Source organism: Centroberyx affinis, unplaced genomic scaffold (genome assembly GCF_046629955.1).
Source record: "Centroberyx affinis isolate AG114_WGS23_722 - 3 ecotype Tasmania unplaced genomic scaffold, CSIRO-AGI_Caff_v1 ptg001696l_1, whole genome shotgun sequence".
Taxonomy (NCBI): domain Eukaryota; kingdom Metazoa; phylum Chordata; class Actinopteri; order Beryciformes; family Berycidae; genus Centroberyx; species Centroberyx affinis.
In genome coordinates, this window is record NW_027280112.1 from 160,020 (window position 1) to 174,580 (window position 14,561).

Consider the following 14,561-nt stretch of genomic DNA (forward strand, 5'->3'; position numbering starts at 1 on the left):
CATATGAGGCTTTGAGATGTTTATGGCCAGTCTGTTAGGCCGTCAGTGATTTTCTCCTGTGTCGATACGTCGTGTCTCTCCACCGTCTCTCTGATCTAATCAGGATGGAGCGCATTAAGTTGAGGCAGCAGAAGTTTAAGAGGGGCAAGGAGAAGATGATGAGCATGACCCAGGAGTCTGGAGACGGACAGACCCTCGTCCAGCCCGAGGAAGACGATGATGGTATGACGAAGGCTGCCAGCGCCTCTCTCTGTGCAGTTGATGTTAAAAAGTTGCTGTAGAGTCTGTTTGGTTGTTAGTAAGCCTCATGGAAGGTGGGTGAGAGAGTATTTCATCGTAGGAAATCTAATAAACGCCTAATAAACCTAATTACATAGCCTAATATGACAGCAATGTTGTGTAATGATGCCAAGTCTTTTCATTATTTTGGAGCACTTGATCTAAAAAGAGCAGCTTCTTCAAAAGGAAACATTTTGCCTTGAAGTACACAGAAGAATTGATTTGTTTATGAAATGTTGCATTGATCTATTTGTGAAATTTTAGGAGCAGAGCGAACGAAAGCCAAGACCAAAAAAAAGCAGTGGTGGAGGCCGTGGGTTGACCATGCTTCCAGTAGGTTGACCCCCCACCTCTTCTCCTTCCTCCACTCTGATTGGCCCTTGTGTCCTTGACCAGAACGCTGAGGATTCCCATACTGCCCCTGGGCTCTGAAGGAACCAACATACCCCTGCTCCGTCCAGACCTTAGTCCTTTTCTGTCTCTATTTGAGGTCCCTCGTTACCTGTCGCTCTCACGTAATCTCACATATTTTATGTGTGGAGAGGCGGTTAAGTTTCAAAAAAGTCTATAAAACTGTGTCAGTATTGGTGCAGCCTGGGGTTTACCTTAAATAGACATGTTGTCATGAATAAAAGGAAAACGACTAATGTCTGGCGGTTTGTGTGTGACGTTGTTTAAAACACAACCTTCATTTGAATGCCTGTCCATTATTGGTCTTACCTGAAGAGCCCACAGTAGAGAATCGCTCTGTTGTGAAAGATTTTAATGCAAAGATATGAAGGCAGCTCCCCCTTTTTTCCCGGTACTGGAATAAAGGGTGAAGGGTTCATTCATTCTTTGCTTGTAGACATGATCACCCAACAGGTATTACCAAGGAGAAAACAAAAAAGAAAACACAGTAAACCATTCTTCCTCAGTTGAGAAAGATGGGACCTGTGATCAATTTTAAAATATGTAAAATTGAGATCTCTTCGGAGCTGATATTGTGGTTGCCTGTTTGGTTTGAACTCATGTCTTGATCTTGCTGCACCCCACATGACATTTTTCAAATCATTTCTCCATTTTATCTCTCTTTGTCATTTGATACCGCTCCATATTTCCCAGCATCCTCCCTCGCCCCTCCATTGTGGTTGTTCTGTTCAAGGACATAAGTCAGCCTCGTCTATCCCATTGCTTCTCCTAACTCTGACCTAGACTTGAATTACTTGCTCTGTCAATTAGCTTAAAGGCAACTTTGCTGCTGTAATGAGAGTCTGTTTGCACAGTTTTAATAAACACTCTTCATTGTGCTTTCTGTTGAAAATATCTCTCCTCACAATTAGGGTTATATCAGTCGTGATAACATTTTTCGATGCGTTGTGTGTTTCCTTTTCTGACATTTTCTGTTTCATCCTCTCGTGTGTCTCTAGAATAATTATTACGCCTCAGATGTTTCATGTCATAGATTTAATCACATGTTTACAATCTACTGAATAAAAATAAGGTTTAATGATAAGTGATTGGATTTTCAAAACATTCCCTGCCTCTTCCTTACAGGGAGGGATCCTTGATCATTTCTGAATATTTTGTTAAAACGAATACTAATTTTCTCCCTCTGTTTCACTGAGTATAACTACACTTTACCCTCTGCCCCTCAGTGGTTAGAAGTGGAGATTATTACTTGTTTGAAACTGACAGTGAGGAAGAAGAGGAGGAGGAGGAGAAAAAAGACGAGGAGCCACCAAAGAAGTCAGCGTTTCAGGTGACCTCCAGGACCAGAGTCTTTAAATCAGCCTCTGTTACACTGATTCAGTTATAGAATGACATGTATTGGTATTCTGGTATTATTGATCAGTATGTGGCTTTTTTAGACATATGAAATAATCTATATTCACCTGCATCCTGTGCTATGAAATCCACTCCTGTTCACTGTCTTCTAACACAATTAACCTTTTATGTTCATAACACACTGAAATGTTTTTCTACTAATCCTCTCCCACTCTGTCCCCTCTCTGTAGCGAGCTATTGGAAAGTTTGCCTCTGCTGTATTGGCCTTGCCCAAGTCTATCATTAAACTGCCTAAAACCATACTGCAGTATGTAGTCAAGGCAGGCAAGGTATTTAACAACGAGATCTAACTCAGCTTGTTTTCTTTGTGGAGGTTTGCCAGCTCAGGACTAACGAACACCAACTGCCTTTCCATCTCATGTTCTCTGTTCTCTTTTGGCACATTTAACCAAATATTAAACAAAGGCACTTGAGTCATATGACCTGGACTCAAGTAAGACTCAAGTCACAATTTCAATTGCTTGAGACTTGATGCTTGAAGAGAAGACTTGAGACTTGACTTGACTTGGGCTCTGGTGACTTGGGACTTGACTTTGACTTGTACTTTTATGACTTGAAAAGGTTTCTAAAGTCTTGACAAAAGATTGTGTGTTTGTGTAATTGACTTAATTTAAAAGTTATGAGATTTGTTCCACCAGAGGACTGAATTTAAATTTTTTATTTTTTATTTTTATGGAATGATTGAATTTATTGAAGTTGAAACTGATTATAGAAATCAAACTCATGATGCTCTTACCAAGTTTGTATCATATTAAAACCATATTGAATTGAAAAGTCTAAGATATTTGATTTCTTTAAGACATTAAATTGATACTGGACTCTTGATTTGTTCTGACTTGACTTGGTGTTCTACATATAGACTTGAGTCTTGTGCCTCAAGACTTGAGACTGACTTCTGACCAATTCTGACCAATTTCGTATAAATCATCAAATTTGACATGGAATGGAAATGCGGTGACTGTGGCTCTTTTTGCACGTTGCTGTTTGACTGATTAGCTTGAAGTGGTTTGCATGAGCTGGAAGCTTTTTCTAAAATTGCATTGAAATGTGTAAATGTTTTCTGTCTGTTTTGACCTTTTTGTGTGGTCCGCTGTTCCATTGTTCTAGAAGGGAATGAAAAGCAACTTAAGCAAAGGAATTCAAGTCAATTATAATGTTCAGCGAAGCAAAAACATAATTAGCATTTGTTCTTTGGGCCTTGTCTCTGCTGAAAGATATTTTTTATGTTGTTTTCAAGGGTGTGTACTTGTTCTGTTCGCTTGCTGTGTCTCTTGCGTAACTTGCCTCATTGACTCCTCTGCTTTATGTCCTTTTAATGATAAAAGTGATGAACTGCTCCCCTCTGTTCTCCAGTTCCTTTACCACGCCTGGATCACAGACCCCAAAACCGCCTTGAAGGAACGAGGCAAAGAGAAACGCAAATTCTGGAAGAAGTACACCAAGGGAGTTAAACACAGGAAGAGCAAGAAAGATAGTAAGCAAATTACTAGAGATAAAACCACACATCAAATATACTGTGCCAGTAGTTAGGAGTCAGAGTGAATTTCACATTCTTTCAAGCACAGTCAGATGTTTTTTTTAATGTATGTCTGTAGGTCATGTGGCCATAGAGGTTGGGGAGCTTTCAGATGGCCAAGATGGAGGAGAGGAGAAGAAGAAGTCTGAAGGTCCAGGTTGGTTTCACGTCAAGAAATCTTTTTAAGAGAACTTGAAAGACACAAACAACTTGATCCTGTACTGTAAAGACCTTTCCAGTGAATGTAACACGTTCCAGACACTGGACTAGAAACACTGAGTCAGGAGCAATGTGAGGATGAAGGAATTACATACATACATATTTTCTTTTTCTTTCTTTGGCTCTGGACAACGGGGTTGTCAAAAGTTGGGTTGTATGGAAGGTGAGGGGTTGTAATAGTTAAAGGGTTTAAGAGTTTTCATATTTTAAAGCCTCACTATGCAAGATTTTATGTAAAAATCATCTTAAAAATCACAAAGTTAAATGATTTCTGTGTTTTTAAGTTCAGCTTTTTCACAGTTACCTCTTGCTGCCATTTGGAGTGGCCAACATGCAAGTTTCCTAGTGCAGCTTCATTTATGTGATTGTGTTTTGAAATCGGAACATAATAAAAACAACACAAAAAAACAAAGAATCCATTCACTCTGATTTGACCTGAACCTCCAACAGACAACATCATCAAGCGAGTGTTCAACATCATCAAGTTCACCTGGGTGCTGTTCCAGACCACAGTGGACAGCTTCACCAAGTGGATGAACGAGATGTGCAGAGAGCACATCGACATCTCCACCGTCCTGCGTATAGAGCGCTGCATGCTGACCCGGGAGGTCAAAAAGGTACCGTGAACCTCTGGAACTGGAGGTGAAAAATCTGTAGCCTCATTTCAAAAGCAGAGTTTAGGTCAGTTCACATTCAATTCAGTCAGTTTAGGAAGGAGATATTCTCCAGGATTTGAACACAGGAAATCCTTCGCCATAAAAAGTTTCCCATATCTAGAATTGATGAAGAATGAAGCCTCTGTCATTGTTACCTGCTTCTTCAGTTTTCACATCGCTCTCATTGTTATATTCTGCATGTATTGATATTTTCATAATAGTTACACTTCCTTGCATCCTATATACATACTTTTTATGTGTTGATATTGTATTACATTACGTTTCTACATACTAATATTTATATATATATATATGTATACACATATAACACATATGTGTATACATATATATTTTTAGATTCTAAATTTGGTAATCTATATTTAGTAAGTAAGAAAATAATCATACTAATAACGCGTTGAAACAGTCAGCGGCATGTTTATATAACCCCACAATTGTTCATATCCTTTTTTATTGATTTTTTTTTTTATTGTTTGTAGTATTTCTACTGTTTTAGTGCTTATTTTATTTTCTATCTGTGTGCTTATCTTCTATTGTCTTTTTTCCCTGCTGGAACCTTTTACTTTTGTTGCTGCATCTTACATTATATATATTTTGAATTGCATCAAATGAAAGTGAATTGACCCTGTCTTTGTGTAAATCTGCACCTGTGATGTATTCTCTCATCTTCAAACCAATAATTTAAACAAAAACTAAACTAACTAGACTTTTCCTTCTTCCTCTTCTTCCTCTTCTTCCTCCAGGGCAACGTCCCATCCAGAGAGAGCATCCATGTCTACTACCAGAAGGCCATGAGGCTCAACATGTCCAGGCAGTCCAGTCTGGATCCGCTCAGCGAGGACGAGTCGGTCTCCGGCCCCCAGAGGGGCCGCAGGAGGCAAGGAGGCTACCGTATGGAGAGCCAGGACTCCATGGCCTCCAGAGACAGCATGTCCAGGTACACATGCAGCAGTGCAGCATGGGAGATCAGAGCGACGCCTGTCATGAAATGTTTTGGAGAGCGTTTACCTGTGGTTGGGAGGGACACGCTGTCATGTTGGAGAGGAGTGACAGCAAAAGGAGAGATTGTAACTTGTAACCTCTTCCTCCCTGATCTTTTCCCCCTTAGGTAGTAAAATTTAACCCATTGCACCCTGAGGTTCCCTTAAATTTCCTCTTGAGTAGCTTCAAAGTTAGAAAAAAACCTTTTTCCTAACTGTACGACAATGTCAGTATCTGTATCATCTCGTTCCAGCGCTTCACTGAAGCTGTAGCACACTTATATTGAGTGAAATATTCAACCCAAGGCGGCATTTTTTTATGGCTGCACCATTATGTCAAATGGAAAAAATCTAGATTTTTGTGCACCATTTTATACATGTGTCTCTGTAAGTCAGCATGATATATTTGGTATCTTTGGAAACACTGGGATCTTGACTAGAATTTAAAATAAAGTTATGTGGGCTTGAACAAAGCTTGGCTGCAAAACATGTGTTTGTAATGACGGCAAGGTAGAAGTGATTTTTCCTTTTCTTCCACAGCACAGATATGAGGCATTTTTGTAGTTTTGTCAGGGAGGAAGAGGTGAAAACATTACAATCTATCATTTTGGTGTCACTCTTCCCAGTATGGTGGCATGTACCTCATAACACCTGTCTCTAATCATTAGTATCCATGGTATTACAAATACGTTCCGTTTGGTGGACGCTTTTAACCAAAGTGCCTCATAGTCCCACAAGTGCAAGGAATCAAACCCTCAAACATGATCAGTATATGTGCCATGCTGTACACATTGAGCTATACAGGACTGCTATGGATAGTAGTGAGGCTATTCATTAGTATCCTGTGGTCATCATATTTAGGAGCCATTTCAACTTCATTTTTGCTGCATCTTCTGTTTTTTATGGTCATGAGGTTACAAGACCGAAGGCCATTTTCCTGGTCAATTTTCATGTTAATATGAATTGACCTAGACATTATAGGGTAAGTGTTTCCATCATACGGTATATGGGGAATCCCCATGCCGTGTTACCTAACATGGATCCCTTCTTCTCATCACTGATCATCCCATCTGTCACTCTCTTCACCTCTCAGTGCCTTTACTGAGGCTACCATGCTGTTTTCTCGCCAATCCACCCTGGATGACCTCGATGGGATGCCAGAGTGCATTCCCAAAACCAGCGAGCGCGCCCGGCCCAAACTGCGCAAGATGTACGGCCTGGACATGTCCAACTCCTCAGCAGACAGCGGGAGCAGCCTTGTGTCCAGGTGCCTGGCCTCTGCATCACCCCCCATACACTCCCATATCACCTGCCAATGCCATTGATATGCACAATGTCATTGCATTTGTGGACTTGTGATTGTTGTGTTTGTGTCTCCTAAACTAAACATGGATGATTATGAAAAGGTCTGTTAGTGCTGAGAAATTGCCTTTCTCTGTCCTCTCTGTTATTCATGGTTGGGGTCATTTCAATTTTAATTCACTCGCTTCATGTTCACACAAACCGAGATTCACATGATACTGATAGAGCGGCTTATTTCTATATAGATTACATATACAAATCTTTTTATTTATGCCAAAAGATTTCCAGTTTTTGAATTTCGAGGAAAATCCGCTGTCTGAATTGACTGAACTGAATGTGAATTGACCCAAACGCCACTGTTGCTTTCCCCTGCAGTGAAGCCACCCAGTGCATCACACTCTACTCCAGACAGGGAACCACAGACACCATAGAAGAAGTAGAAGACGAGCAGGATCAAGGGGAGGACAAGCTGCAGGGGCCCTGGGAGCCCCAACAGCCGGAGGAGTGTCAGGGGGCCGAGGGCGGCTCCTGGGGGGATGGAGAGCCCAGGGAGGAGAAGGAGGAGGAGGAGGAGGGGCAGGAGGTGGAGGAGGAGGAGCAGTACAAGGCGGAGGAGGGGCAGGAGGAGCAGGAGCAGTACGAGGAGCAGGAGGGGCAGGAGGGAGTGAAGGACCAGGGCACAGAGGAGGGTCCCTGGGAGACCTTTGGCCCAGATGAGGGCCCCTCCTTCAGGCTGGAGGAGGCAGAGTGCGCCCCCTCTGCCCAGGAGAAGGACTTCAACACGGAGAGCGAAGACGGCAGCGGACGGCAGGACTACATGCAGACAGAGGGGCGGGCGGGGCTGCTCTACACCCCCGACACGGACGCTTCCAAAACCTCTGACGCCGACGTGCCTCCCAGCTACAGCAAGGCGGTCAGCTTTGACCGTCTGGAGGTCAGCGATGACGAGAGCGACATGGATAGGAAGAGGCTGATGGTTATGACCCCGGAGAGCCGCTCAGACAGCAGGTCCGACCTCCTGCTGCCCTCCATGACCACCGAGCTGACCGCTAGTGAACTGCTGCTCAACAAGTAAGTCCAGAAACAACGGCAGTCTGTGCGGCATGAAGCTTCACAGGAATCAGAACTGAACAGAATAAGAATTTGTTTATTTGTACAATAAGTGTACAGGAACTTATCTCAGTGGCATTGATGCAGAGCCATATCAATAATTCACAAAGTAATGCCTGGTTTATGCTTTGTGTAGCTAGTAGGTAGCAGGAGAATTCAGCTCTACACAATCCCCAACAAGAAAACATAAACCATTCCACTTCTTCTTCATTCAGCCAATCCTCAATGGAGGTGCGTCGTCTAACTGCGGCACCGCATTTGTTTGTTTCAAATGGTGGTGTGTGACATTGTGTTCAACTCACAAATGCTGCTGACGCACCCAGTCATTTTGTCCGCAATTACGTCATTTTGACCACACACACACTCTGTCACATCTGTTTTGTATGAAGCAGGGACAAGCCGCAATATTGGGAATAATTCACGGGCATTGAAAAAAGTCACATGAATTTTAAGTAAGGGAATTGTAAACCCATTGATTGACATTTCTATCACCTTTTAGAATCATAAAAATAAAACACCAATTTCTGTTTAGTATTAACGCAGTCAAAATCCCTCAACTCCTCCCTGTCCTTCCCTCTCCCCAGGATGTTTTACGACGAGGAGCTGGAGAAGTCAGACAAATTCTACCGAGGCCAGCCTCTCATCCTCCAGCTGTGCTACGCCCTGTACAACATGCTGGTGGCCCACTCAGAGATGGTGTGCTACCTGGTCATCATCATCAATCACATGGTGTCCGCCTCCTGCGCCACGCTGGTCCTTCCCATCACCATCTTCCTCTGGGCCATGCTGTCTGTGCCTCGGCCCAGCAAACGCTTCTGGATGACCGCCATCGTCTATACGGAGGTATCAAAAATCTCTGGACGCTTCTAAAATAGAGCAGGGTCTAGTCTGCAAGCGGTATCGTTTTGTCAACCAAATAATTAGGTTACCTACTGTCCTTTAAAAAGTACATTTGTATTCATACTTTTTTAAGTGTGTCTCATGATTGGAATAGAACTACATGTATGGTGCAGACCTGGGCCAAATAGTACTTGCAAACAAGTTTTAGGGTTTGTTTTAGCCTACTTAGGAGGCACGTGGGTAGCCAGAAAGTTAAGACAATCGCAGAAAAGTGTTTGAAAGTCAATTGAGTATACGTATAGTATTTTGTTCCTGTGGTGGTAAACCCACCCGTCAGCTCCCTGCACGTTAAAACAAACACTAAGAAATATTTGCAGCTAGTATTTGGCACAGGTTGGTATGACACATAGTCAAAGATGAATACATGCATTAATCTAAAGGGTAAGATAACTGAAAATGCAGTACATAATTACATTGTATTACATTCTAACTTTTTCGTGACCCCTGAATTTCCTCTAGGGGATCAATAAAGTGCAATCTTGTAACTATTAATAGTGAGATAGTGACTGAATAATATCTATACATCGCCTTGTTAGGTCCAAAAGCAAAGCTTGATCTTTCAATAAACTGCAATCCAGACTGTTTCATGTTTTTTTTCCCCGCCAGGTCACCATCGTCACCAAGTACTTCTTCCAGTTTGGCTTCTTCCCCTTCAACCAGAACCAGATCAAGAAGAATAAACCGTATTACCCTCCCAACATCATTGGTGTGGAGAAGAAGGAAGGTTATGTCCACTATGACCTGGTCCAGTTACTGGCCCTCTTCTTCCACAGATCCATCCTGAAGGTGCCACAGAACACAGAATATGTGTCTCGTATTACACACAATTGGTCATTCACATCAGAGATGGTGTAGTTGTGGTTAAAACTAATAATAATAATAATAATAATAATAATAATAATAATGAATTTTATTTATATAGCACACTTTAAAATACAGCGAAATCTCAAGGTGCTAGGGTTTGACAGATATAGATTTTTGAAGGCTGATGCTGATATTTTTTAATTCAAGATGCCGATAGCCGATATTTTGTGCAGATATTTAATATCTTTAAATTTGACCATGTTCATGTTCAGGTTTTTTATTACAAGTTTTCAGTGTTTCCTTTGGAATAAAGCATTCTTCTCAGGATGGAAAAACCTCTGAAACAGCATTTAGACCATCATGTGACACTGAAACTCTCCACTGAAACCTGCACTAATGAAACTTTTGGAGGTGTTTTAGCAGCTCTTTAAGGCAGGGGGACCCACTGCACCAATTCTGTAGTAGGGGGAACTCTGGGATAGATGACTGCATTTAGACTGTTTTTATGCAGCTGTGGTCAAGGAGGAACCTCCATCATATCAGCAGTGGATGACACTGACTGGCCGATATTTAATAAAAGGCCAATATTGGCAAGCCGATATATCTGTGTAACCCTCGTTAAGATGCCTGCCTTTAGAGCCGCATGCATCCCTACTGCACTAAGATCAAATCTTGCTAGAAACTTCTCTCCAGCATCTCTCCTTCTCTGTGTTCTTCTCAGTCGTCCTACTCTCTCAATAAGGAAAAGATTTAAAAGTAAAGTAATGAGGAAAAGTTTTAATTAGCCCTTTATGGGAGAAATGTTCTGATTGGGTTTGTTTGAGATCAGTTTTGACTATGCGACTGCACTCCCGGTACCAGTCTCGCAATTCATGTGGACATACAACATGGCACCTTTTTTTATACATCCTGCATTCTTACTCCACCGTTCCATTTCCAGTGCCACGGTCTGTGGGACGAGGACGACCCCAAAGAAAAGAAAGAGCTCCTCCATCGGGACATGTCCGAGGACGAGGGAGCAAGAGACAAGGAGGAGAGCGAGAAAGAGATGGAGCCCACCCCCTCGCTGAGCCACGAGAGGAGAGGCTCCACCCACACCTTGAGGTCCATGAACTTTGGGACGTCTGTAGAATCGGTGCACGTTCAGGTGCACCACCCCCAGCAGCAGACCTACCAGCGCCGCAAGAGCTCCAGTGGAGGCTCGCACATTTCCCACCGATCTGCCCACTCTTCTGCAAGGTCCAAGAGAGGTAAAGGCTCTTTGCTTTAGTCTATTTCCTTTTTTTTTTTATATCTTTTTATATAGTTTAGATATGAACAGACTGAATGGGAAAGTCCCCTCCATCAAATGACCATTGAGGTGAACTTGAACAATGCCCTTGAAAGGGTGTGTGTGGTAGTAGTTTCATTGTATGCATAATTATTAATCTTCTCCTGAGTCTCATCTTAGGTCAAAGATGATAATGGGAATAGCAATAATAGTAACAACAACAATAATAAAAAAGAAGAAGAAGAAAGACTTTGATTTGTTTAACATTTTGCAAAACAGTTAAATTGTGGAGAATAAAACAGTAATCCTGTAAATGAAAGCCAGTGTAAATGAATGGCCAATAAAATAGTAAGCAATGAATAAGTCAGATATGAATTACAAACAGTGTTAAAATGAAAGAAAATAGGAAAATACAACAGAAATAAAATAAGAATAAAAAAGCAACTAGTTGAAAGCTTGTTTTGGAAAACATGTTTTGAAGTTGAGCAGAGATTTAAAAGATGATACTGATATTTCCAGCCTTAGCTCCTCAGGCCTTCAAAGGCCTCGGGGCTCGGGTAACAAAAAGCTCCTCTGGTCTTTAGCCTTGACCTCTGGATGCCCATAAGCTCCCTGCTCGAGGATCTCAGGCTGTGTCAGAGTGTCAGTGACGCGCCTCGCCACGGCTCACTTACGACTAGAAATGTAAATGGTTTCCACAGGAAGCACCACTTCCCGCAACAGCAGCCGGAGGGACGGCAGCGAGGCCAGCGTCCAGCAGAAGACCCGCAAACAGCTGATCATGGAGAAGCTCAGAGAGCAGCTCATCAAAGGAAAAGTGTTCGCCATGAAGCGGTATGACGCACCATAGTTGGTAGTTCATTTGAGTTGAGGAAGTTGTGGTGTTTTTTTCTTAAATTCCTTCTGCTCTAGTGGAGCTGCTGATTGGCCAAAAGTTGAATGCTGTGGTTGTACTGGGAAGTGCCCGTGTGTGAAAGCGTGTAAGTGTATGAATGTAGAGGACGCTGCTGTAAAGTCTTCCCTGGATTAATAAAGGTGTAAAAGTCACCCCTTCAGTCCAATCAGTGACAAGATGCACCATGCCTCCCAGTTTCATCACAATCGGACTGGAGGTGTAGCAGTTTCCGGCCTTTCAAACTGAGACATTTTGACCTTTAATTAAAGCGTCCCCATCAGGACAATCAATATATTTTTTTTATAAATGGCACAACACAGTGCCAAAATGCATCATCCATCCAAATTTAGTGAAAATCAGTCCTGTGGAGTCCCAGACATTTAGTTTGAACGCCCCCATCAGGCCAATCAGTGTCATTTTTTTAAACGGAACACGGTGCGAAGATGAATATGCATCGTCCCTCCAAGGTTGTCAAAATCAGACCAGTGGTGTCTGAGATATGTCTGTGATTTCATCACGTGGGAGACAGCAGCAGCACAATACCTGGACTGTTGACAATTTTCAGCTATTTCTTACAGTAGCTCATAATATCAATGTTTTTTTTTATTAATTCTTGTTTTTATCCACTGTTGTTCTCTGTAGAGCCATGGAGATCTACCTGCCCATTCGCCAGTTCTTCTATAACCTGATCCATCCAGAGTACAGCGCCGTAACAGACGTCTATGTGCTGATGTTCCTCGCTGACACCGTCGACTTCATCATCATTGTGTTTGGATTCTGGGCGTTTGGCGTAGGTTTCAAAATTAGATTCGATGGAATACACAGCCACGAAAATGAACGCTACTATGAACAAATCCATTCAGCTTTCTTGATAAACTCCTTTGTCTGAATCAAGAAACAAAATCTAATTTGTTCCACAATTTAAATAAATGTTTCGAGTTTCCTCCTCCCATAGAAACACTCGGCCGGGGCAGACATCACCTCGTCTCTGTCGGAGGACCAGGTGCCAGGTCCCTTCCTGGTCATGGTGCTGATCCAGTTCGGGACCATGGTGGTGGACCGGGCCCTCTACCTCAGGAAGACCGTCATGGGCAAGGTCATCTTCCAGGTCATCCTGGTGTTCGGCATCCACTTCTGGATGTTCTTCATCCTGCCAGGAGTCACAGACAAGTAGGAACTCAATCTTCACAATCGTCACTTCACATATAAAATTCTAAAAAGTTCCTTTATTTTCCATGAGGTAAAAAGTTTAGGAGTGAACAACTTGTTTCTCAGGTTTGCTCTTTTTTTTTTCTGCACTTGCCAGCACCCTAAAAAACATTTTTCAGTAGTTCAGGGGTTTATCAATTTTTTACTTTAGATATATTTAGTATTAAAGGCAGTGACATTAAGTGATCTCATCACCCCATTTAAGTTTTAAAGCTTTGAGGTGTCCTGGTGGCTCAGTTGGCTAAACCACATAACATCTAGCCAGGATGTCCTGGGTTCGAATCGAATGGCCTGGGACCTTTTGTCGCATGCCATTTCCCTCTCTCTTTACTGTCACCTATCAAATAAAAGCAAAAATGCCCCCAAAAAGCCTAAGCCTCTCTGAAAGCAAGGTGAAGTATACAATCAAAATCCCCATCAAAAACAAGTTTGCGTGTACAGAGGGTGAATGAAGATGGGATGTAAACCTTTGCCTTTTACAATTGGCAGGAATTAGTTACTCCTGCTTTGTTTTGTTATCCAATTATTTTGTCAGGAAAAAATGTTTAAGAGGTCATTGGATGGGGTCTTTAAAGGCTTTACTGTATTATTTACTGTATTATTGTTTTGCCTCTCTCCCTCTTTGTAGGCGTTTCAGCGAGAACACAGTTGCTCAGATGTGGTACTTTGTCAAGTGCATCTACTTCGGTCTGTCGGCCTATCAGATCCGCTGCGGTTATCCTACTCGCGTCCTGGGAAACTTCCTCACCAAGAGCTACAATTATGTCAACCTCTTCCTGTTTCAAGGGTGAGTAACTCTGGGAATGTATCCTTCCCTCCAACTGGGCAAACATGTCCAGGGCAGCGGTCATGTTGTTGTTAACGATTAGCTGCTGCTTCAAAAATAGACAAAGAAGGAGACAGACACAATCAGATTAGAATTATCTCACTCTTAAAATAATCCACGCAAACAGGATATTTATTAAAGGGGAAGTCAGCATTGGCAAACATTACTCCTTTTCCTTTGGACATCAACATTTGTATTTGCAAGTTTTCAGCATAGCAGGTATTTTTATTTATTTATTTATTTGTATTCATCCTCTATTTAAAGGATAAGGCTGGTGTTTTTTAATGCATTTCTTACCATCAACAAATCCTATGAAAATAACAAAATCAGCAATGAATTTGTTTTGCTAACAAGGCTCGTCCATGTAGCCGATGCCCAATGAAGTCATGTCCCAGCAGCCACAGAACTCCATTGTATTAAATAAACTAAAAATTAAAAACACATCAAAGAGCCATGCTGTTGCTCTGGGCAGCATGTTTCATCATCGAGATGCACCGGGCCAGCCGACTTTTTCCTCAAACAACTTAATAAGCCGACTGCAAACACGTTTTCCATCTCAGGAAAGTAGTTCTGTAGCAGCGAAAATAGTCCCCGGTGTAATGAAGAATTTGTTCCCATTTGAATTTGATTTGGTAATAACTACCAACAGCCTGACTTTTCATGGTAACAGTTAGCGATTTTTAAAATTGAAACTATGTCTTTGTGAGCTGTATTTCAAGGTTTTTAGTTTACAACTGGAGCCAATGACTT

At 42.0% G+C, this 14,561-nt stretch overlaps 1 protein-coding gene across 1 annotated transcript in view; it reads left to right on the top strand.

The window, feature by feature from the left end:
• LOC139651643 (piezo-type mechanosensitive ion channel component 2) overlaps positions 1 to 14,561 on the top strand; it is an 81,772-nt gene that overhangs the window by 59,611 nt on the left and 7,600 nt on the right. The window contains exons 32-48 of the mRNA XM_071528644.1: positions 104 to 222; positions 544 to 612; positions 1,917 to 2,020; positions 2,277 to 2,375; positions 3,460 to 3,580; positions 3,702 to 3,779; positions 4,292 to 4,458; positions 5,259 to 5,452; positions 6,589 to 6,762; positions 7,173 to 7,868; positions 8,492 to 8,750; positions 9,414 to 9,593; positions 10,552 to 10,861; positions 11,583 to 11,715; positions 12,419 to 12,566; positions 12,732 to 12,946; positions 13,614 to 13,772. Coding sequence (XP_071384745.1) covers positions 104 to 222; positions 544 to 612; positions 1,917 to 2,020; positions 2,277 to 2,375; positions 3,460 to 3,580; positions 3,702 to 3,779; positions 4,292 to 4,458; positions 5,259 to 5,452; positions 6,589 to 6,762; positions 7,173 to 7,868; positions 8,492 to 8,750; positions 9,414 to 9,593; positions 10,552 to 10,861; positions 11,583 to 11,715; positions 12,419 to 12,566; positions 12,732 to 12,946; positions 13,614 to 13,772 — 3,225 coding nt within the window. The remainder of the gene's footprint in view (positions 1 to 103; positions 223 to 543; positions 613 to 1,916; positions 2,021 to 2,276; positions 2,376 to 3,459; positions 3,581 to 3,701; positions 3,780 to 4,291; positions 4,459 to 5,258; positions 5,453 to 6,588; positions 6,763 to 7,172; positions 7,869 to 8,491; positions 8,751 to 9,413; positions 9,594 to 10,551; positions 10,862 to 11,582; positions 11,716 to 12,418; positions 12,567 to 12,731; positions 12,947 to 13,613; positions 13,773 to 14,561) is intronic.